The sequence below is a fragment of the Hemiscyllium ocellatum genome, chromosome 37 (genome assembly GCF_020745735.1).
Source record: "Hemiscyllium ocellatum isolate sHemOce1 chromosome 37, sHemOce1.pat.X.cur, whole genome shotgun sequence".
Lineage (NCBI taxonomy): Eukaryota > Metazoa > Chordata > Chondrichthyes > Orectolobiformes > Hemiscylliidae > Hemiscyllium > Hemiscyllium ocellatum.
The window spans coordinates 46,453,510-46,479,647 of record NC_083437.1 but is presented as its reverse complement, the minus strand read 5'-3'; the positions used below and the strand labels follow the sequence as shown (position 1 = coordinate 46,479,647).

The following is a 26,138-nucleotide window of genomic DNA, read 5'->3' as shown; positions in this document are numbered from 1 at the left end:
AGCTTTTGAGGCTAGTTTGTTAAGTACATTCAAGGATGAGACAGACATTTTTAATCAGCAAGGGAATCAAACGTTGTGGGGGTAAGGTAGGTAAAGTGGAGTTGAAGATTATAAAATCAGCCTTTCCCTCAATGAATGACAGATCAGGTTAGACAGGTTGAACGGCCTACTTCATTTCCTACATCAAATCTTTCCAACGTTGAGGAGACAGAACACAGTATGAATACACTATACTGATTGGAGAAACAGACATTTATGTAGTTTTCATGACTGATCTGTAATAATCCAATCATGTGTGTATATGAAGAAATAGGGACATTTAGAAACTGTTAGAGAAGTGCTGATTCACAAATTAGGCAATGATTAATGCTTTGGAAAGGCAGCCCAGAATCATGGCAGTAAAGAACCAACAATGCTAACAAACTTCCATAAAAAAAATGCAAACATAACAAAATAAAGATCTGCAAATGCTGGAAATTTGAGACAAAATCTGTAAAGACTGAAAAAAACTCAACAATGTGGCCAGATTTGCTGAGTTCCTCAGCAATTCCTGTTTATGTTGCAAATATAATATGACACATTTCAGACAAGAGTGACCTGATAATAACTCCAGAGCTTCTCCTTCAAAACTGCTTTCCTTTAACAATATTGATTAAAAAGGAAAAGCAATCAGTAAAACATTTCAACATTAATCCAGCCTTTTCATTCACTCTACACCAATCCGCCTGCGCTTTCTCACTGATGCAACCAAACTTAAATTGAAGTGATCTCTTCAAACAATTTGATGGCACCATGGTTGGCTCTGCTACAGAGGGAGGAAGAAATAGGCATAGAAATACCATAGTTTTAGGGAATTCAACTGTAAGGGTAACATATAGGTTTTTCTGCGGTGCAAACAAGAGTCCAGGATGGTGTGTTGCATCCCTGGTACTCGGGTCCTTGATATCTCTGAGCTGTTGTAGGACTTCTGGAAGAGAAGGGTGAACAGCCAGTGGTTGTGGTACACATTGGTACTAATGATATCTCTTTTTTTTAAGAAACCTATGAGACCCTAAAAGCAGAACAAACAGAACTAGGAAAGTGCTGAAATGCAGGGCCTCAAAAGGTAGTTATCTCAGGATAATTACCAGTGTCAAGAGCCGGAGTAAAAACAGCCGGATATATAGGATAAACATGTGGCTGAAAATATGGCTCGAGGGGGAGGGTTTCAGATTCATGGGAGATTGGGATCAAGTCTGGGAAAGGTGGGATCTGTACAAACTGCATGGGTTACACCCGGACAGGAGTGGGACTGATGCCTTTTGGGGGGGGGGGGGGGGGGGAATTTAGTAATGTGGTTGAGGAGTGTTTAAACTAGTGAAGCAAGGAGATGAGAACCAGAGGAGTAGGGTAATAGATGCAGGAATTGAGGGAGAAGTAGAAAACAAGGCAAATATTACTAAGAACGAGAACAGGTGGGGAAATGCCTCCGAAAAAAAAGAGGTCTGAAATGTATATGTTTCAACACAAACAGCATTACAGGCAAGCTGGATCAACTTACAGCTTTTGAGAGTACGTGGAACTATGACATTATTGCAATTATGAGACTTGGTTAAAGAGGGACAGGATTGGCAGGTGAATATCCCAGGATTTAGATGTTTTAGGTGTGATAGAAAGGGAGGTAAAAGGGGTAGGGGAGTTGCAATACTATTAAAGGAGAATCTCATGGCTGAGTTGAGGGAGGATACATTAGAGGGCTTGTGCAGCGAGAACTCAGGAATAGGAAACATGAAATCACAATGCTGGGCATACTATAGGCCCCCCAACAGCCAGTGGGAGATAGAGGAGAATACGTAGACAGATTTTGCAAAGATATAAAAACACCCTGCGGTTGTTGTGGTGGGTGATTTTAAACTTCCACTATATTGACTAGGACCCACTGTGCTAGGGGATTGGATGGAGCAGAATTTCTAAGGAGCATTCAGGAGGGATTCTTAACAGTATGTAAACAGTCATCCCAAGGAAGGGGTTATACTGGACTTGGTTTTGAGAAATGAGCCCAGCCAGGTAAGTGGAGTTGTGGCATTTCAGAGGTAGTGACCACATAACTGAGTTTTAAGATACTCATGGATAGGGATAACAGCAGTCCTTGGGTTAAGGTGTTTAATTGGTGGAAGGCATACTACAATTATATTTAAAACTGGAGAACTTTGATTGGAGGCTGCAGTTTCAGGGCAAATCTACATCGGACATGTGCGAGTATTTCAAACAACCGCTAATAAGAGTTCAGAAGTGGCACATTCCTGCGGGAATGATGAATAGGTATGGCAAGTTAAGTGAACTTTAGATGACCAGGGATGTTGTGATGCAGAAGTCGACGTTTCAGGTGTAACCCTTCTTCAGGACTGGGGTATGGTGTGTGGGGAGCTGCAGAAAAAGGGGGTGTTGGGCACAGGGTGATGAAGTGGGGATAGGTGAAGACAGGTAGAGGGTAAGAGCTGGAAGAGAGGCAGGTGAGCGTCCTTCAATCGGAGGAATTAATCCTGTTGGTGACAGCGAGCAGTGGAAGGGAGAGGGATGGGCTGGGAAGGGAGTCGGACATTGGGAGGGAGGTTATTTGCAATTGGAGGAGAACTCAATGTTGAGTCCTCCAGGCTGTAGGATGCCCAGGCAGAAGATAAGATGTTGTTCCTCCAGTAGGAGCTGTGGTTTGTTTTGGCAATGGAGGAGGCCGAGGATAGTCATGGCAGAAAAGGACAATGGGAAGGGGAATCAAAATGAGCGGTGACTAAGCAGTCCGGTCTGCCCCTGTGGACCCAGCTGCAACGCTCAGTGAGCCGTTCTGTAAGTTTACATTCAGTCTCCCCAATGTACAGAAGACTATATCAGGAGCACCTGATGCAGCAAACTCGGTTGGAAGAGAGGCAGTGAATCTCTGTCTCACATGGAAGGATGATTTGGAGGCAAGTGGGGTGGTATACTGGCAGGTTTTGCATCTTTTCCGGTTGCAGGAGGTACCTGGGGGTTCGGTGGCAGAGGTAATGTGAATAAAAGACTGTTGGAGAGAAGCGTCCTTGCAGAAGGCAGAGGGGGGTGGGGAGGGGAAGATGTTCTTATGGTGGGGTCTATTTTGAGTTGGCAGAAGTATTTGAGGATGATGTGTTGAATGCGGAGACTGGTGGGGTGGTAGGTGAAGACAAGGGAGACTCGCTTTATTGCACTTGGGGGAGGGGAGGTTTAGAGCAGTGGAATGGGGAATTGAGGTGGTGTGGCAGAGAACTGTCTGGATGACGACAGGAGGGATATCCACCCGTTTTGAACAATGTGCTTTCCCACCTGCCGTCATCCAGACGGCTCTCCACTGCACCACTTCCATTCCCCATTCCACTGCTCTAAACCCCCCAGATACAATAAAGACAGAGTCCCCCTTGCCCTCACTTACCAACCCACCAATCTCCACATCCAATATATCACCCTCAAACACTTCAGCCAACTTAAAATAGACCCCACCAGCAATAACATTTCCCCCTCCCCACCTCTCTCTGCCTTCTACAAGGACCATTCCCTCAGATAGTCCTTGGTTCATGCCACCCCGGTCATCGAACCCCCAGGTACCTTCCCCTGCAATCAGAAAACATGCAAAACCTGCCAGGAAGTCATGCTCCTCACGCCCATCCAGGGCGCCAAACAGGTGAGAAGGACACTCACCTGCCTCTCTTCCAACCTAGTTTCCCGTATCAGATACTCACGATGTAGAGAAGACCACACTGGGGAGACCGAGCGTAATCTTAAGGGACGGCTCACCGAGTATAGCAGCCGTGTCCACAGTGGCCAACCAGACCTCCCAGCCACTGCCCATTTCAATTTCCCCAACCATTCCCTTTCTGACATGACCATCCTTGACCTCCTCCATTGTTAAAACACACCACAACTCCTATTCCGCCTGGGCACCCTGCAGCCCAGAGGCGTCAACACTGAATTCTCCAATTTCAAATAACCTCTCTCCCTGAATCTCTTCCACTGTTCCCTGCCACCAACCAGATTCATTCCTCCCAGTGACCAAACAGGTCATACCCTCTACCTGTCCTCACCTATACCTACTTCACTACCCTGCGCCTGCCCCACCCCTGTATCTACAACTCCCCCACACCCAACCCCCAGTCCTGAAGAATGGTTACACCCCAAACATCAACTTCTGCACTTCCTGATGCTGCCTGGCTTGCTGCGTTCTTCCACCCTCCTGCCTAACTACTTTGGATTCCAGCATCTGCAGTTTATTTTGTCTCTGCTGATCAATCACGGCTGATGTGTTTCTCAACCCCATTGTCTCGCAATCCTTGATTCCCATACTAATCAAGAACTTTTCATTTAAATACACTCAATGACTCTGCCTCTACAGCCCTCTGTGGATATGAGCTCCATAGATTAATTACTGCTTCTGGAGAAATTCCTCCTCCTCCTCCGAGTTCTAAGAGAGTCATCCCTTCACTTGGAGAATGTGCTCTCAGGTCCTAGTCCCTATTACTGAGAAACATCTCTATGTCCACTCCATCCAGGTCCCTCAGTATTCTGCAAGTTTCTGTCAGATACCCCCTCATCCTTTCAATATCCATCAAGTATGGACCCATACAGCAAGCTCTTCACCCCAGAGATCATTCATGTAACCTTCCTCTGATAAAGATATTTTTGATGCTATGCGCTGATCATTGTTTTGAAGGTTTGATGGAATCTTTCTGAAGCTCACATCAGTGGATGGCAGGCTGCAGACCACTCAACTTCTTGAATAGTTTAGACAGAAAGTTGGAACCTTCAACCAATTGGATCACCAGCAGTAATTCATAAAGTGAAGAACTGGATTAATTTTTCTTCCACTACACTTGCAGTGATTGTTCTCAGAAGGGGAGAGCCTCATGTCTCTGATGTTCTCACTTCCAGTAAAAATTCCCACACAATCCACCAGAACCCTACTAAATGAATGCAGAACATTACAGCACAGATACCACTCCAGACATGTCTATAAAACTTGAAATACAATTTAATCACAATCCTTCAAACCTTAAATCGTCCAAGCAATGCTTTTAGTATTTTTGTAACAGTATATAGGATGTTTTTGGTAACTTGAATTAGATATAGATATTTATATCTGGAATGGACTGTACTGGCATAACATAAACCTAAACAGTAATACAAGAGAAAAAAATGCTTACAAATGTAGTTCTTCAAATGACTTCACAGAGTAGAGAGGGGAATTTGGATCTCTCTGGAGTACTTCAACTTGATGCGTCGATTGAACCAGATTACTGCGGATTAGCTTATTCAACAGAGACTGGGCAGCCTTATCTTCTACAGAAATAAAAACATATCAATCACTACATCGTCAATTTGGAGCACAATTATTACAAAAGTTAATGTTTTCTCACATCAGAAAAGAAATTGAAAACTTAAGCACAGTTTTCTAAACGCTATGGGAAACACAATTACTATGGAGTGGTTTACTTGGCCAGTTAAGTGTCAACCATGTTACTCTGAGACAGGAGTCACATGAAGACTAGACCGGTTAAAGGTAAATGATTGGTTCCCCCAACAAATATGACTGAAGCAGATGAATCATTACTAATGAGACCAGCATTCATTCCAGATTTATTAGCTAACTGAATTCCTCAACTTGATATGCAGGGATTTCAACTCATCATCAGGGCACCAGTCCAAGCCTCTGGATTGCTACTCCAGTTACATTACCACTGCTACTGCCTGGGGACACTGTTATAAATCTGCCTATTCCAGTGATGAGTTGAATACACACCAAAATCAGTTGCACATAATTTTTCTAATCCATCTTAGCATTTATACTTACAAAGAAAATTGAGTAAATCATTATTATTGCAGTACAACTCGAGCTAACTCAACCTAGATTTTGACAAGCCAAATGTCAGGAAAGTGCAGAATGCTTCTAGAGGTGTGTGAAATAAAAGGGGAGATAATGAAGTTTCCCAAAATTAGAATCACAAAATCCCTGTAACGTAGGAAGCAAGCCATGTGGCCAGAGTTTGCACAGACCCTCCAAGTAGCATCCCACCCAAACCCTTAACTTATCTCCATAAGCCTGCATTTACAATTGCTAATCCACCTAAAAGACTCAACATGTAAGCCTGTCTTGGTTTGTCCCAGAAATCATACTCTTTGGCAGTCGGGAATAATAAAACCTTTTATAGACAGTTTAGTTTAATTTTGGTCTTCCCCTTTATTTACCAATAACACCACTGTTACAACATAACACTGATACCTATACGCCAGGCTAACTAGGTTCTAATAACCCAGGAGAGTAGGATATCAGCTCTTCAAAAGCCCTAGCAGGCTACTCTGCTGTTCTGACATAAAATGGCTTCCTTTATACAAAAGGTTTGCAAAAACACTACATGTTCTTAATTAGACAGATAACAGTGAAAGATAATTCATAAAGAAGTTAATAGACAGGTCTGTGCATGCTTGGCTGATCATTCCTACAGGCTGTGAGCCATTCATCAGGTGGGAAAAACAAATCCAGCTGAGTTAGGTGTCTACTGGCAAGATCCTATCATAAAGAGGTGCCAGTCTGAATTAATTGGAAGAGTTCATATGGTAACCTTGCACAGCTTGCATGTCAGATACCGTTTTTTTTAACAAAATGACTTCTTAGCAAGGAGGCAAACTTTTGACCATAAAATGGCTTCCCGACAGATTGTATCAGAATCTCTTCAATGCTAGGTTTAGAATAATTTTAAGCTAGAAACAGACTCCTGCTTTTAATCTTAAGTACAGAAGCATTCTGTACCTGAGGCTGAGATTTTACTGTAAGGTTGTATTTAAACTGATCCATTAGTCTCGAATTAAACATACTTTCTTTTCAGAGTTGCAATTCCAATTCAAATAAGACACAAGATCTGATTAGTTAGAATTGACAGTGGGGCAGTCATGGTTAAACAAGAACAGCAAGTTAAAGCTCCATCAATATTACTTTTCACAGAGTTTGCATTTCATAACCAGTAATGGCAACTCAAAACCATCATAAAGTCTCAAAATTCGACTAAATTCAATCCATAGCAAGCAAGCACAAAGAGTAAATTTTCTACTGGCTTCCGCAGTCTCAGCACTAAAATGGTCTCTCTCTCATGTCCTTTTGAACTCTCAAGTCAGCAACTTTTAACAGAAAAATATTTGTCCCTCTGCTTCTGCCTAGCTTGCAAGGGTAATAACAATTAGTGAGTTTTAAGAAGATTTGTAGCTCAGGTTTAGGTTTGCTCGCTGAGCTGGAAGGTTCATTTTCAGACATTTCCTCACCATACTAGGTAACATCTTCAGTGGGCCTCCAGATGAAGCACTCAGTACTGCAACAGACCATGAATAGACAGACAATACAAAAAGTCATAGATTTAGACAGCAACAAACACAGAAAATGAAAAAGCCTGACCTGCAGAAAAAAACTACACAAACTTACACAAAATAACAAACACCGACAACACAGTAGCATGGATTTAAAAACAAAATCATCTGACCAACCCTTAACAGCCACTGAAAGAGGATTAAATTACAACTTCCAGGATGCGGACAAGAAAGATTTCTTAGCAGCATTAGAAACCACACTGAAAGACACTCAAATCACAGAAGAAACCCAGCAAACCATCAGACAGACAGTCAGACCAACATTAAGCAGGAAAAAGGAAGGAAGCACACAATACACAAGAAAGGAAAGTTCTAGAAAGACTAAAAAAAATAAAAACACTGTGATCCTACCTGCAGACAAAGGATGCTTGACAGTCATTTTAAATCAAAGACTACATTGAGAAAGCGAATGCGCTACTTGCAGAAACCAAGTAGCAATAGACCTGACCCCACAATGAGAGAACTGAATCGCAGCCCTACTCAAAAAAAACTTCAAAAATCTGGAGAAATAAATAAGCCCGATGTCCTAAAAATGAAACCAGGCAGATCCAACACACCATGCTTCTACGGATTACCAAAAATTCATAAACCAGGAGCCCCCCACCCTCACTCAGATCCATAGTCTGGCTACCTGGAACACCTACTTACAAATTGGCCAAGGAGCTACACCAAAGACTAAAACACTTAGTAGAAGACTCACGCCACTCCATCCACTCCGCCCAAGAATTTCTGAAGACCAAAGACACCAAGATAGAAGAGAATGAAATAATGGTCTCCTTTGATGTAACAGCCCTGCCCACATCCATCAACATCAACCTGGCCAAAGGAACACTGACTACACTATTAGAAGAACCAAAGACACATACACCAAACACCACCAACTTCATCAGCAAGGACAGTATCGTTAAGCTAGTGGGCCTATGCTTTACCACCCACTTCACATTGAACAACAGAACCTATAAACAAACCAACGGAATACCCATGGGATCTCTGATATCAGGGTTTTCAGCAGAGGCAGAAATGAAGAGACTCTAACAAACAGCTCTGCCAACCCTCCAGGCCAAACTTTGGGTCCGCTACGTGGGTGACATATTTGTCATCACGAAACGAAACAAATTAGAGGAAACTTTCAAGACCATTAATAATATCCTTACTGGCATAAAATTCACTAAAGAGGAGGAAAACAACAACAAACTACCATTCCTAGATGTCGCAGTAGCGCAAACAGCCAATGGGGAATTTCAAACTAGCATCTACAAGAAAACAACACGTACGGACCAAATATTGAACTACAGAAGCAATCATCCCAAAATCCACAAATTAAGCTGCATTACAAAATTATTTCAACGAGCCACCACACACTGCACTGCAGAGGAACTATGCAGAGCAGAGAAAAATCACCTATACAGTATATGCAAAAAAAAAGGTACACAATGAACACAGTCCTATTTCTCAGTAACAAACCCAATCAAGCAGACAAAACACATCCCAGAAACCCTAGCCACTCTCCCCTACATCAAAGGCATTTCAGAAATGACTGCCAAACTACTCAGACCCCTTGACATCATGGTAGCCCACAAACCCACCAACACACTAAAACAGTAGCTAATGAATGTGAAAAACCTTATACAGGCAACAAGCAAAACTAATGTCATTTACAAAATTCCTTGCAATGACTGCAACAAACACTAAATTGGACAAATAGGCAGAAACCTAGCCACCAGGATACATGAACACCAACTAGCCACAAAATGACATGACCCACTCTCACTAGTATCCTCATACAGATGAGGAAGGACACCACTTCGACTGGGATAACCACATCCATCCTAGGACAAGCCAAACAGAGACATGCACAAGAATTCCGAGAAGCAAGGCATTCCAACTGGAACTCTAACAACAAACACATCGATTTGGATCTCTTTTACCACCCACTGAGAAAAAGAACAGGAAATCACATCACCATAGGGAATAACGTCACCACAGGAAATGACATCACCAACCGAAGGAAAACCAAACATATAAATAGAAAGTGGGCTACACCACCAGTGCTTCAGCTGGAGGCTCACTGAAGATGTTACCTAGTATGGTGACGAAAGGTCTGAAAATTAACCTTCCAGCTCAGCGAGCAAACCTACAAACAAGTAATAAGAATCCATTATAATTGTTAGGACCTGACCATTAATTACAAGGCTTTTGATGATACAGAGTTTCGTGTTGAGGTCAGAATTAAACAGCTGTGAATGTTATTGCTGTGTCCTGTTTACATAGATTCATTGATGTTAAGGCAAAACTTCTTAATTGCCTTACAGCATCGGTTATCACTTGATGAGAACTGATGTTTTTATCTTCTGCATAACTTGGGTTATCCCTTTTTGTGGCCTAACCCTCCCTGCCTGTTGGCTTTTTTTTTGGTGTGCAGCAAATGTGTTCTACAATTCAGTATTACATTTTAGTCTAAATGTATAAGGACAAGTTCTAAGGCTACAGACTTTATCAATCAAGGACAATTTAGCATGGCCAATCCACCTAACCTGCACATTTCTGGAAAGTGGGAGGAAACCAGAACGCCCAACGGAAACCCACTGGGAACATATGCAAACTCCACACAGGCAGTTGCCCAAGCTTGGAATCAAACCTGGGTTCCTGGCGCTGTGAGGCAGCAGTGCTAGCCAACGAGCAACTGTAATGCCCAAAATTGTCCTGCAGACAACAAACATTCCCTCATTTTGTGGAAAGGGACAAAAACATAATGTCTTTAATGACTCTCATAAGAATATTACAAGAAAACTGAACAGGACGGGGTTGCGATGTAATTTACTGATACTCAAGGCTCATCCATCTGCTGAGATACTGGAAAACATCAGCACATGTGGAACTGTACCCAAATAAGAGCTATCTTCTGCAGTAGTACACAAAATGGAGGAAGAGAAAAATGCAGAATACGCATCACGTGGCTGTGCTGTTTAGGGTCTCTGGACCTAAAATATTAACTCTATTTTCTCACCATAGATGCTTACATTGAGTTTCTCCAGAAATTGTGTTTTTGTTTAAGGTGCGTCATGTGTTTGCTTTGTCAATTAGCTCTATTGGTTGAATGGCTGATTTGCAATACATAGTGATGCCAAGAACACAGGTTGAATTCCTGCACCAGCCGAGGTTATTATGAAGGTCCTGCCTCCTCAGTCTTGCCTGAGACGATGTGACCATCAGGTTAAACTGACCACTAATCATCTCTCTCCAATGAGAGCACAAGGCTATGGTCCTCTGGGACTAACGGCATCTTTACCTTTTGTTACAATATTTATCCATGTCTTTTACACTTGCATTACTGCCTCATAAGTGATCGCATACAGTTCTTATACAAATAAAGTGTATTAAGCTATACCAAAATAAGGTCAAGTACAATGTTTGCTTGCTACTCCATGGAATTAAGTACGTGACACCAAAGAATAAATTTCAGGTTTGCAGACCCATTAACAAAGTTTTTAAAACATTTCCTTATGAAGATGAATTCCCATTGATAAATATGTAAAGTGCAAGATAGCTATTCAGAAAGTCTAGAAATTGACCTGACACAGAAGTCTGTTCAGAGAAAATAAACCCCTGAATCATTGCGATGTTTAATACCAATGATGTCAATAATGCATGCAACATCTATTTCTGAGAGAAAGGAGGGGAGAGAAGTGATGATTAGAGTATGCTAAGAAAGAACAAGAGTATGAAAACTTTTAAAAAGTGCACCATGAAGGTGGTTGGAAATTACATAAAAAGACAGAAATAAAGCCTCTTCATTTGAATGTATGCAACATTTGTAACAGTGCACAAATCAACAGCGCAAGTAGAAATTAACATGCATAAACTGGCATCCATTAGAAATGTAGCTACAAGACGACAAAGTTCACACTACATTTAGGAAGGATACAAAGCTCGAAAAAATGGTGGAAAGCAGCACTGTTAATTAAGCAAGACAAAGGCAGACATTCGGGACTGCCAAAATGTACTTAAGGTGCGAAATCAATCGTAACTCCAGGAAATAAAAGCTCACATGTAAGATAAGATACTAACATGGCCAATTGGAATCAGATATGGTGTGCATGGACATGTTATGGTTCAGGCTAGCAGAATATGACAAATGGTATGTCACAATTTTAGGATCTCAAATTTGCAATTTGTATAAATGTGTTGGATGAAGAGAAGGTGTAAGTGGTAAATTTGCTGATTAAAAATAGGGAGGAATGTAAATTGTGAAGCAAAGATAGGTAAACGCGTGGGTAAAAATTTGATAGGTGGTAAATGTTTCCATGAGACCACCTCTCATTCTTCTAAATCCTAGTGAGTAGAGTCCAAATTTGTCCAGCCTTTACTCATAAGGCAATCCCTCCATACAAAGGATAATTCTAGTGAACTTTCTCTGAACTGCCTTGAATTAAACAACATCTTTCCTTAAGTAAGGGGTCCATAACTGGAGTGATTATAGAACTGAATTACGAAGAGATAGGAATGGCGTGATGCATGATTCAAAGTATAGATTAGATTAGATTCCCTACAGTATGGAAACAAGCCCTTCAGCCCAACAAGTCCACACCAACCTTGCAAAGGGTAACCCACACAGCCACATTCCCCTACCCCATAATTACCCTGACTAGCACACCTAACACTATGGGCAACTTAGCATGGCCAATTCACCTAACCTGCACATCTTTAGATTGTGGGAGGAAACCGGAGCACCCGGAGGAAACCCACGCAGACACCGGGAGAATGTGCAAACTCCACACAGATCCAAGGCGGGAATCTAACCCGGCTCCCTGGTGTTGTGAGGCAGCAGTGCTAACCACTGAACCACTATATAGCAAGTGATTAAGAACTGTAATTTTGTTTTTGCAAGGGGATTGGAATATAAAAACTGATGTTTTGCAACAGTTGAAAAAAATATTAGCAAGCACCCATCTAGCCCATAATGAGCTGGATGCTGAACAAGAAACATTGTGATGCAGAGAGAGGGGAAGCAATCATACCTCTTCGCACTGGATAATCTGATTTGGGCAGTGCTTGGGGGCAGCAAATTGTGACTGCAAGTGCAGAAGTCTCAGCTTTTGCAACTTTCCAACAGAGATTTGTGGTGGATAGGCTTAAGGACAGATGTGAGATGGTGGATCATGACACCATCATACAGGAAGGCTTCTCAAAGTTGGGATGTAATAAGGAATTCAGTGGGACAGTATACAGATGGGGGTTGACACATGTCTGCAGCAAATATCAGGCATCCAGATAAATGTTGTCTGCCCTTTGCTATATCTTTTAGGACCTGACCAACTCAATCAGTAACGCTACTGTCAAGTCACACTTAACAACAATGAAATCCCTCTCCCAGAGGGAATTTTGCACCCATGCCAGCCTCTGTTTTCTTCAAGTGTTGCACAACAAGGAGTACTGATACTGAATGAGGCTGGTACTAGGTTAATAACAGATTGTTTCCTTGCCTATAGTTTAACTCATTGAGTCCAGATTCTGCACCTTGACATTCAATGGTGTTACTATCACCAAATCTAACAATCAACAACATCATTGGGGTTTACTATTGACAAGAAATTCAACTTGACTAGCCATATAATTAGTGACTTCAAGAGTAGGTTAGAGGCTCAGAACTCTGTGGCAAGTAACCCACCTCAACTCCCCAAAACCTTTCCATCACCTACAAGGCACAAGTCACCAGTGATGGAATACCCCCACTTAGCTGGGCAAATACTCCAACAACACAAAGTTTGACACCATCCATGATAAAGCAATCCACATGACTCGCATTTGCGCCCAACCCCCTTCAATCACGGCCAATCAGCAGCAGTGTGTATTGCCTACAAGATGCATTGCAGAAATTCACCACCTTCCAAACACACGGTTACTCCATCTAGCAAGACAAGGGCTGAAGATACATGGGAACATCATGACCTGCAAATTGCCTTCCAAGACACTCACCAACCTGACTTGGAAATATATCCCTGTTCCTTCATGGTCACTGGACCATAATCCTAGAATTCCCTCCCTCAGGGCATCATGGGGTAGCCAATTCAAGGAGGCCTGTAGTTTCCAGATTTGTCTCCCTTTTTGAATAATAAAGTTACAAGAATTATTTTCCAATCTAAACAGAACCTTCCTTAAACTTAAGTTTTGGAAAAGTAAAATACACTATCACAGTACTTTTTTTTAAAAAGAAAAAACACTGATGAAATTCATTTACTCAGTACTACTTCACTGGTAACTAGACTTGAGGCCCTCCCACTTTTTCAAGTCCTGATTTAACAGTATTTCCAGCATGCTTCTTATATCCTCACTATGGAAGACCGATGCAAAATTTCCATTCATCTGCCATCTCACTATTCTCAACAGTAATTCTCCAGATTGTTTTCTGTAGGATCAACACTTGCTTTGTTAACTCTTAAGTATGTGCGCCAAGTCAAACTCAGGCTTATAAGCAGATACCAAGGGCTTAACATGCCTGAACATAGAGAACATATAACAGAACAGTACAGCACAGAACAGGCCCTTCAGCCCACATTGTGCTGGCCATTGATCCTCATGTATGTACTCTCAAATTTCTGTGGCCATTTGCATGTCCAGCAGTCTCTTAAATGTCCCCAATGACCTTGCTTCCACAACTGCTGCTGGCAATGCATTCCATGCTCTCAACTCTGCGTAAAGAACCCGCCTCTGACATCCCTTCTATACTTTCCTCCAACCAGCTTAAAACTATGACCTCTCGTGTTAACCATTTCTGCCCTAGGAAATAGTCCGGATCCATGAAACCGTATAAAAAGGTGTGCAACTATGTGTAGTACTCTCTTTACAAATTCATAGAAGCTCTTTGTTTTTATATTTCTTACCAATTTATTTTCATAATCTATTACTCCCTCTTTATTAGCTTTTAGGTCATCTGCTGCTGGTTCTCAAAATTCCTAATCATCTGTCATATCACTAGTTTCCAACATTTTGCTTCCCTTCCTTTTTCAATTGGCTACCCTTAACTGCCTTTGGTAACTACGGGCATTTCATTCTTCTCAGTCCTTACAGTCATGGACTCATACAGCACCTTCAGTCCAACTTGTCCATGCCAACCAAGTCTCCCAAACTAAACTAGCCCCATTTGGTTTATATTCCTATAAATCCTTACACTTCATTTACCTATCCAAATGCCTTTTAAATGTTGTAACTGTAGCTGCATTGACACTTCCTCAGGCAGTTCCAAATATGAACCACCCTATGTATGAAAAAGTTACTCCTCAGTTACCTTTTAAATCTTTCTCCTCTCAGCTTAAAAATAAGTCCCTTGGTTTTGAACTCCCCAACTCTAGGGAAAAGACCTTTGCGATTTATCTATGTCCCTCATGATTTTATAAACCTCAATAAGGTCATCCCACAACCTCCTCTGCTCCACTGAAAAAAGTCCCAGCCTATTCAGCCTCTCCTTACAATTCAAACCCTCCAGTCCAAGCAACATCCTTAAATCTTTTCTGAACCTCTCCAATTTAATAATATCCTTTTGAAAGTTCTTGCCTAACACCTTCAAAATTGGCGTTCCTCCAATTTAGAAATTCAACTTTTAAATCCGATCTATCTTTTTCATTACTATTTTAAAATTAACAGATTTATTGCCACTGGCCCCCAAGTGTTCGCCCACTGACACCTCAGTCACCTAGCCTGCCTTATTTCCCAACAGTAGGTCAGGTTTTGCACTCTCTCTACTCAGTACATCCACACACTGACTCAAAATTTTCTTGTTCACACTTAAATTCCTCTCTACCTAAGCCCTTAAAACTATGGCAGTCCCTAATTAAAGTATCACTCTCACTACTGCAGGAAGACCAGAGGTATATAATGTACACAACGAAGCAAAGAACAAGGCAGGATTGATAGATTGAAATAAATGCAGTTTAATTTAAGAGGCCTATATGTAAGGCAGACAAACTAAGGGCATGGTTGGGAGCACAGGACTGGGATATCATAACAATTACTGAGATAAGGCTCAGGAATGGACAGGACTTGCAGCTTCATGTCCCAGGGTGTAGATACTACAGTCGAAAACTAAACAATCCCACTGTCCTGTGGCCAAACACTTCAACTCTACCTCTCACGCCAAGGACAAGCAAGTCCTGGGTCCCCTCCACCGCCAAACTCTAGCCATCCAATACCTGGAGGAAGAACGCCTCATCTTCTACCTTGGGACCCTCAAGCCACACGGGATCAATGCCAATATTATGGAGGTACTTGGGGAGTATTTTCCTGGGAATACATCCAGAGAAGGTATTTGGGTGGAACGGAGAAATAAGAAAGGGTTGATCACCTTATTGGGATTGTACTATAGACCTCCCAGTAGTCAGCAGGTAATTGAGAAACAAATTTGTAAGGAGATCACAGTTATCTGTAAAAATAAGAGTGGTTATACTAAGGGATTTTAACTTTCCAAAGACACAATGTTATGGGTTTGGATGGAGAGAAATTTGTTAACTGTGCACAAGAAAATTGAGATTCAGTATGTGCATGTACATACTAGAGATGGTACAAAACTTGACCCATTCTTCAGAAATGAGAGGGCAGGTGACTGAGGTGTCAGTGGGGGTGCACTTAGGGCCAGTGATCACATTAGTTTTAAAATATGGTGATGGAAAAGATAGACTGGATATAAAAGTTAAAGATTAAATTGGAGGAAGGCCAATTTTGAAAGCATTAGGGAAGAACTTTCAAAACTTGATTGACAATAAAAGTTTACTAGTAAAGGGACAGCTGGAAAATGGGAAGCCTTTAAAAAGTGAGATAAAATAAATCCAGAGATGGTATGTTCCTGTTGGATGATAGGTATAGGGAATATTGTATGACTAGAGAAATTGAGGTTTTGGTCAAGAATAAGAAGGAACCATATGTAAAGTATAGACAGCAGAGATCGTATGAATCCCGAGAAGAGTATAAAGGCAATGGGAGTATACTTCAAAACGGAATCAGGAGGGCAAAAAGGGCACATAAAAAAACTTTGACCATTAGGGTTAAAGAGAATCCAAAAGAGACTGTACAAATACATTAAGAACAAGAGTAACTAGAGATCGAATAGGGCCCCTTTAAAGGTCAGCAAGACTGCTGCCTATGCATGGAACTGCAAGAGATGGGGTAGATAATAAATGAGTATTGTGCATCAGTGTTTACTGTGGAGTAGGATATGGCAGATAGAAAAAATAGGGAAATAAATAATAAAATCTTGAAACATATCCATATTAAAGAGGTGACGATGTTGTACATCTTAAAACACAAAGGTGGATAAATTCCCAGGACCAGATCAGTCATATCCTAGAACTCTATCAGAAGCTAGGGAAGTTATTGCTGGGCCCATTTCTGAGATATTTGTTTCACTGATAGCTACAGGTGAGGTGCCCAAAGAGACACCGGCTAACTTGGTGCCACTATTTAATAAAAGAGGTAATGAAAAGTCAAGGAACTGTATACCAGTGAGCCTGATATTGGAGGTGGGCAAGATGTTGGAGGGAATCCTGAAGGACAGGATTTACATGTACCTGGAAAGGCAGGAACTCATTTGGGATAGTCAATACGGCTTTGGACGTGGGAAACAGTGTCTCAATAACTTGATTGAGTTTTTGAAGTAGTAACAAACAGGATTGATGAGAGCAGAACAGCAGAAGTGATCCATAAGAATCCTCATTGTAGACTGGTGAGCAAGGTTAGATCACACGGAAGACAGGCAGAACTAGCCATTTGGATACAGAACTGGCTCACTGGTAGAAAACAGAGGGTGGTGGTGGAGGGTTGTTCTTCAGACTGGAGGCCTGTGACCGGTGGAGTGCCACAAGGATCGGTGCTGGGTCCTCTACTTGTCATTTATATAAACAAATTGGATTTGAACATAGTTAGTAAGTTGGCAGATGACACCAAAATTGGAGGTATAGTGTTTACTGTGGAGTAGGATATGGCAGATAGAAAAATGAGTTTTAGAGTTGGGAGGTCATGTTGTGGCTATACAGGATTGTGGTTAGGCCACTTTTGGAATATTGTGTGCAAATATGGTTTTCTTCCCATTGGAAGGATGTTGTGAAACTTGAAAGGGTTCAGAAAAGGTTTACAAGGATGTTGCCAGGATTGAGTAGGGTTTGAGTTACAGAGGCTGAATAAACTGGGGTTATTTTCCCTGGTGTGTCGGGAGCTAATGGGTGACCTTACAGAGGTTGATAAAATCCGAAGGGGTTATGGATCGGGTAAATAAACAAGATCTTTCCCCTGGGTTGGGCGACTCCAGAACTAATGGGCATAGGTTTAGGTAAAGGGGGGAAAAATTTAAAAAGGAACTTAAAGGGCAACTTTTTCACGAAAGGGTGGTAAATATATGGAATAAGCTTCCAGTGGAAGTGGAGGAGACTGGTACAATTACAAAATTTAAAAGGCAACCACATGGGTACAGAACAAGAAGGGGTTAGAGGGATATGCACCAAGCATATGTGGCCAGCATGGACGAGCTGGGCCGAAGGGCCTGTTTTCGTACACGATGACTCTAAAATAAAGCATGATATTGTATTGTTCTCCTACAGGAGGAAATGCAACAATTGAGTCAGTAAAGTTCACTTGACATCCTAAAAACCAAGCCGCAGTCTTACGTAGCGTGTCCTTTATTGACTTCCAAATTGGAGAAAACATAGGAGAGCAAAATACAGCAATAAGTTATCAGCTTAATCCCAGGAGTCATCACAAATTATTCTTCTAGATATCAGCCATTAAACATATATGCTGCAAAATGAAGGCATGCTTAAGGGTACAAGACAAATGTCTGCAATTAAAATATTTTAAATAAAAGCAGCAGAATGCAACTGATCAGGCTAAACAGCTGAAGGCTTCTCAGATGGTAGTGGTAATGACTTTGAAAACAAGTTTGCCCCTAGAAACAAAGAAATGTTTTTGTTTGAAAAAGGTGCTAAAAACAATTTCAGATTAAGAAATAAAAATTGATTAAATTCAACTGAATTGTATTAAAAAAAATTCCAAAAGTCGAAACATGAAAGGCCAAATGCAAATTAAGGAAAACAACATAACCTTGATAAGGCTATTAAGGTTGTAATCCCTGGATTACCTTCAGTGCCATATGCTGAGCACAGGAATACAAAGACAGGTCAGATGAACACAGATTGCTAAAAGGTCAGCTCAAAAGATAGGGGCTTTGGATTTCTGGATCACTGGGACATTTGGGCTAGGAGGACCTATGTAAGCTCGATGGATTGTACCTGAACTTTGCTGAGAGTTTTACTTGTGCTGTCAGGGAGGTTTTAAACTAATTTGAAAGGGGATAGGCAAAGAGAAAATTCAGGAGCAAGGTCCATTCAGACATAGGAGGGTTAATAGGACAATTCAGGCAGTGGAGAAGACATAGGCAAGATAAGGCATACAGAAGGTCTGCAAAGCTAAAGTGCGTATATTTTAATACAAGGAGCTGACCGGCAAAACAGATGAAGCTAAGAGCTTAAAAGCATCAATCAACACTTGGGAATGGATTAGTAGAAGCACAGACAAGGAGGGGTGGGAGGGAAGCACGAGAAGAAATCCAAGAGTGGTGTGGCTATTGCATTATTGACAAATTAAATCATCACTGCAGTAATGATGGAGGATTCCCTGGAAGGCTGTACATATGAGAGCATTTGGATAGAGCTGAGAAATAAAAGGGGTGATCACCTTGCTGGGATTATACTATGGGTTCCCCAGCAGCCAGACAGGAGACAGAAGCAGATATGTAGGCAAAACACAAAAGGTACAAGAGAAATAGGGTTATAGCTGCAGGGAGTTTTGACTTTGCTAACATTAACTGTGATCGCCTTAGTCTGAAAGGATTAGACATAGTGGAATTTTTAAAGTACATCCAGGAAGCTTTTTTGTGCCAGTATGTATGTGTAGTTCTACGAGAGATAGGTCATTGCTCGACCTAATCCAAGGGAATATACTGTCAAGCAGTTAAGTATCGGTGAGTCAGCATTTTGGGGATAGTGACCATAACGGTAAGTTTCAAAGTCATTATGAAAAGGGAGAAGGACAACACAAAAGTGTGTAAAATTGGGCGAAGAGCCAATTTCAATAAGATTAGACAGCATCTGGAAAACAGACTGGGCGCAGCTACTTGCAGGGAAATCTACATTTGGATAGTGAGAGGTTTTAACGGTAGTATGGTGAGAATTCAGGGCCAGTACGTTCCTCTAAGAGGCAAGGACAAGTCCAGAGAACCCTGCATGTCAAGGAATATAAAGTTGATAAAGGAAAAGGAAGCATATGTCAGGTATAGTGCATTAAAAATCGGGAAGCCTGTCAAAAGTATAGAATGCGTGATGGGGTTGGTTTTAAAAAAAGTCAGAGAGGAGCCACCAATACTTCAGGTAGACAGAATGAAGCAACTCCACGACAGTTTGAGTACATTAAGAGGATTAGCAGGGAGAATAGGGCCTGTTAGAGATTTTGGTGGGGGGGGGATTTTTGCAAGGAACCAGAGGACATGAGAAATATTCTTTTTAGACATTACCCAAAGTCACAAAGGAGGAAAACACTGTACCCAGAGATTTCAGTTGGAGGTTCTAAAACAATGTTAAGTTATAGAAGGATGTGGTGTCAGATGTTTTATCGGAATAAAAGTGCAAAAATCCCCAGGGCCTGATGAGATGTTCCCAGGCTAGGGAAGGAAACTGAAGAGACTGCCGAGTCCTGGCAGAGATTATTTAACATTTCACTGGCCACATGTGACACACCAGATACTGGGGGATAGCTTATGTAGTTCGTTTGTTCAAGAAGGGCAATAGGGATAGGCCAATTAATTACAGAGCAGTATGCCTGCCATCAGTGTTAGGGAAATTATTGGAAAAAATGTCGAGGGACAAGATTAATCAACACTTAGAAAGGTGGGTACTGATCAGGATGAAGATTGAGTCAACTTTACTTTATTCAAGTTAGTAGAGACCAGCTGGAGACTGTAGTCCATATTGGTTGGCATAGTTAAAAAGAGAGATAAGGTCTTGCACAGGGAGTTAGGTAGTAAATTGAAAAGCAAGACCTTTAGAGTTGTAATCGCAGAATTACTTCCTGGGTCACATGACAACACAGCTCAGAATAGAAGTTAAATACATAGCTAAAGAATGGAGATGAGGGAGGATTTCAGGTATGTGGATCATTAGGATGCCTTTCAGGAAAGGGAACACCCGTACAAAAAAAGACAGGTTGCACTTAAACTGGAGGGGCACCAACATCCTGACAGGGAGGTTTGCTAGTGTCACTCAGGAAGGTTCAAACTAGTGTGGCAGGGGGGCATGAACAACAGCAGTCAGTCAGCAAGTGAAATGTCTGAAGAGGAGTCAGGGACTTCTTTAAAAAATCATTCATGGCAAGAGGACACCACTGGCTAGACCTGCATCTATTCTCAATATGGGCAGTTAAAAGTCAACCACATTGAATTGTGGGGCCTGGAGTGACAGGTAGGCCTGACCAGTTAAGGATGGCAGTTTCCCTCCCTACAGGGTATTAGTCCAAATGGGGTTTTCCTGACAATCTACAATGAATTCATAGTCATAATTAGACTCTTAATTCCAGATTTTTTATTGTATTTAAATTCCACCACCTACCATAGCAGGAATCAAAATGGGGCCTCTGGATTAACAGTCCAGTGATATTATCACTGGGCCATCTTCCTCTAGGGCCAGTGAAAGGCTGTGACCACACTGCAGCAAGCATCGGTTGCTGGAAGATCTCCGGATCAGAATTGATGATCTGGAATCTGAGCTTCAAACACTGCGGCACATCTGGGAGGGGGAAAGAGTTACCTGGACTCTGTTTCAGGAGGCAGTCACACCCAGTAGGTTAAGAATTCAATTCAGTTAGTGATCAGGGACAACAGGGTATGACTCTGTGAGGCAGGTAGGGGAATTCTGAGTTCAGGAGTGGAGGAATCTTGACCTTGTCCAACATATATGAGATTCTTGCTCCCTGTATGGATGAGGGGAAAGGGCTGTGGAAAGGATAAGCCAGCTGACCACGGCGCCATGGTGCAGAAGATCATTCAAGAGGGGGGAACAAAAAGACAAGTAGTTGTTATAAGGGATTCTATAATTAGGGAGATAGATAATATTCTTTGCGAGCTGGATCAGCAGTCCCACATGGTGTGTTGCCTCCCAGTGCCAAGGTGCAGGATATTGGAGCCAGAAGGAGAAGATTCAGTTGTTGTGGTTCATGTTGGGACTAAAAACATAGGCACGGCTGTGAAGCCTTCACAGGAGGCTCCCAAGCACTGAGGATGTCACCGTGACAGGGGACGAGACGTTTGCAACACAAATTCCCAGCTCGGGGAACATAACCACAACAACGAGCACCCGAGCTACAAATCTTCTCCCAAACTTTGAAGGAGGACGTGTGTAGGGATTATCAAGTACTAGGAATGCAACTGAAGAACAGGTCCTTGAGGGTCATAATCTCTGGATTACTGCCCAAGCCACATGCTAATTGGCATAGGGATAAGAAAATTAGGGAAGTTAACATGTGGCTAAGAGATTGGTGTGGGAAGGAGGGATTCCATTCCATGGGGCATTGGCACCAGTTTTGGAACCGGGGGGATCTGTACTTTTAGGATGGTATCCACCTGAACCAATCTGGATCCAGTGTTCTAGAGAAATGGATAAATAGGGTGGTCACTAGGACTTTAAATTTCTGAGTCGGGGGAAGGGAAAGGGAAAGCAACATGGAGTATGGAGTCAAGTAGAAGGATAAGCAGCAGGTCAGCATGTATGCATGGTTCAAGTTCAAGACAGATTAGGAATGAAGCAAAAAGGATGGATGACTTAGGACATATCACTACAGATGCTGGAAATCATGAGGATAAGAAAATTAGCATTAAGGCACTTTACCAGAATGCTCGTAATATTCATTACAAAATAGTGAATTAACAGGCATAAATCATTGTGAATGATTATGATGTGGTAAGCACCATAAGTGATTGCAGAAGCTTCAGGACTGGCAGTTAAACATCCAAGGATTTACAACTTATCGAAAAGACAGGGAGGTGGGCAGAGGGGGCAGGGTTGCCTTGTTAGTTAAGAATGAAATTAAATGTATGGCACTGAATGACATAGGGCCAGAGGATGTGAAGTCTGTGTGGGTGGAGTTGAGGAACTAAAGGCAAAAAAAAAATGGGAGTTAGGTACAGACCTCCTTACAGTGGTCAGGACCAGGGGCACAAATGTACCAGGAAATAGATAGGGCATGTCAGAGAGGCAAGGTCACGGTGATCATGGGGGACTTCAATATGCAATGGACTGGGTGAATAATGTGGCCAGTGGACCCAAAGAAAGGGAATTCTTGGAATGCTTACAGGATAGCTTTTTGGAACAGCTTGTGATGGAGCCCACATGGGAGCAGGCTATTCTGGCCTTAGTGCTACATAATGAGCTAGACTTCATAAAAGATCTTAAAGTAAGGGAACACTTAGGAGGCAGCGGTCATAATATGATAAAATTCAGTCTGCAGTTTTGAAAGAGAAGGCAAAATCGGATGTAATGATGTTCAAGTTAAATAAAAGATAATTACAGGGTCATCAGAGCAGATCTGACAAAAATCGACTAGAAGCAGAGCCTAGCAGGGAAGGTAGTAGGGCCACAATGACATAACTTTCTGGGTGTAATTGAGGACACAGTATAGAGGTTCATCCTAAAGAAAAGAAAAATTATCCGGGGGTGGGGTGGGGGAATTAGACAGCCATGGCTGACAAAGGAAGTGAAGAAATGTATCATAGAAAAAGAGAGCCTATAAAATGGTCACGAGCACTGGGAAATCAGAAGATTGGGAAGACTACAAAAACAAACAGAATAACAAAGAGAGAAATAAGGAAAGAGAGGATCAAATGCGAAGGTAGGCTAGCCAGTAATATTAGAAATGATAGTAAAAGTTTCTTTCAATACATAAGAAACAAACAAGAGGCAAAAGTAGACATTGGGCTGCTCCAATTTGATGCAGGAAGGCTAGTGCTGGGAGATAAGGAAATAGATGAAATACTTTGTGTCAGTCTTCAAAGTGGAAAACAAGTAATACCCAACAATTAAGAAGAGTTAAGGGCTGGTTTGAATACGGTAGCCATAACAAAAAAGAAAGTGCTAGAAAAGCTAAAAGGTCTAAAAATTGACAAATCTCCTGGCCCCGATGGGCTACATCCTTGGATTCTGGGGGAGGTAGTTGAGGAAAAAGCGGAGGCGTTGGTTGTGATCTTTCAAAAGTCATTGGAGTCAGGGAAAGTCCCAGGTGTTTGGGAAATCGTTGCTGTAACCCCCTTGTTCAAGAAAGGATCAAGCCAAAAGATGGAAAATTATAGGCCGATTAGCCTAACCTCGGTCGTTGGTAAAATTCTGGAATCTATCAGTAAGGATGAAATCTCATTTCTAAATTCTTGGAAGTGCAGGATCGGATTAGAACAAGTCAGCATGGATTTACTTAAGGGGAGGTTTGATCTCCGGGACACCCGTACCAATCAACCACACCGCCCCATGGCCCAACATTTCAACTCCCCCTCCCACTCTGCCATGGACATGGAGGTCCTGGGCCTCCTTCACCGCCGCTCCCTCACCAGACGTCTGGAGGAAGAATGCCTCATCTTCTGCCTCGGAACACTTCAACCCCAGGGCTTCCTCATTTCCCCTTCCCCCACCTCACCCTATTTCCAAACTTCCAGCTCAGCACTGTCCCCATGAGTTGTCTGGACTTGTCCGACCTGCCTATCTCCTTTTCCACCTATCCACTCCACCCTCTCCTCCCTGACCTATCACCTTCAACCCTTCCCCCACTCACCCATTGTACTCTATGCTACTTTCTCCCCACCCCGACCCTCCTCTAGCTTATCTCTCCACGCTTCAGGCTCACTGCCTTTATTCCTGATGAAGGGCTTTTGCCCGAAACGTCGATTTCGCTGCACTTTGGATGCTGCCTGAACTGCTGTGCTCTTCCAGAACCACTAATCCAGAATCTGGTTTCCAGCATCTCCAGTCATTGTTTTTACCTTGTCGATTTTAACTCTACCGTGAATCCTCTTGCAAGGATGCCTGCCTTGAAGAAGTTTTCCTCCTCTCTCTACAAGAATCTTGGAGTCCCTCTCCCACTGCAACTCCCAGGTCATTTCCTCTGCCCTGAAGCTCTTCAACCATGTCATGAAACAAACTCACTACCACAGCCACATTTGCTTCCTCAGTGCCTGCCTCCGTAACCAACTCATCCCACACGGACTCCAGACCACCTTTAAACCAGCAGAGTTCGGACCTGAACAGGACAAACAGTACAGACTACAGATTCAAAAACACCAGCAACAGTTCTCCTTCAAGATCCTCCGCACCACGCTTGCAGCAATGCGCCGGCACCTAACCTCTCTACAGTCAGCCCTGCCTCAGCTGAGGGCCACACTCTCTCAGAATTGCAAAGGACCCACATCCTCAGGAGAATTCATTCTCTCAACAAACAGTATTTCAATTCCATCTCAAACATCAAAAACTAAGTACAACAAACTTATATCTACCCGCCTCCATAACCAGTGCTCCTCAAACATTCCAGAAGATTCCCCTGGCCTCGGATATGACTCAGACACCATTAGCCATGCGGCTGATGCAGCTACTACCCTCATGTCACTTCCACCCCCATCACGGCCACTCCCACAACCACTTCCGCCCCTCACAATTCCTCATGCATCACATGTGACATCACTTCCACCCCTCACACCATCGCTGATGCTACACGCTCAGTGACTTCTGTCATCCCTAATGCCACCACTTCCACCCCCACCAGCGCCACTCACCTGCATTCTGCTGACATGCCCCCACAGACCCCACTGTCACTATCCCCACCCCCCAGAACCCCGAGGGGAACACTACCCCTGCTCATGACTCCACCCCCATTCCCCCCACCATCACACCCACTCCACTTACAGGTTCCGCGCCCACTCCCAGCTCCACACCCACACCAGATCCCAGCTCCCAGCCCTGCCGAGTTTTCACCATCCCCCCAGACCTCCCCCTCACTGAGGACAAACGATCAGTCCTCAGCAAAGGACTCACCTTCATCCCCCTCTGTCCACACATCAATGAATTTAATATACGCCGTGACGTCGAACAATTCTTCCGTCGCCTCCACCTCTGAGCTTACTTTCACAATCAGGATTCCCATCCACCTTCCGAGGACCCCTCCACCCACCTCCAACACACTGCATCCACCTGGACACCCCGCGTTGGCCGATTACCTGCCCTCGACCTCATTTCCAAGTGCCGTCGGGACATTAACCACCTCAACCAGTCTACCCCCCCATCCCCCACTCTAACCTCTCACCCTCACAATGCGCAGCCCTCCAATCCCTCTGCTCCAATCCCAACCACACCATCAAGCCAGCGGATAAAGGGGGCGCAGTGATAGTCTGGCACACTGACCTCTACACCGCTGAAGCCAAACGTCAACTCGCGGACACCTCTTCCTACTGCCCCCTCAACCATGACCCCCCCCCCCGTCACCAAACCATCATCTTCCAGACCATTCAGAACGTCATCACCTCAGGAGATCTCCCACCCACAGCTTCCAACCTCAGTCTGGGAACCCCGCACTGCCCGGTCCTACCTCCTTCCCAAGATCCACAGGCCTGACCACCCTGGCCGACCCATTGTCTCAGCATGCTCCTGCCCCACTGAACTCATCTGTTCCTACCTCGA

The 26,138-nt window shown here is 42.9% G+C and overlaps 1 protein-coding gene across 1 annotated transcript in view; it reads right to left on the bottom strand.

The window, feature by feature from the left end:
• The window catches only part of ddx19a (DEAD-box helicase 19a), a 90,708-nt gene that overhangs the window by 48,028 nt on the left and 16,542 nt on the right, over nt 1–26,138 (bottom strand). Inside the window, exon 4 of the mRNA XM_060851854.1 lies at nt 5,187–5,322. Coding sequence (XP_060707837.1) covers nt 5,187–5,322 — 136 coding nt within the window. The remainder of the gene's footprint in view (nt 1–5,186; nt 5,323–26,138) is intronic.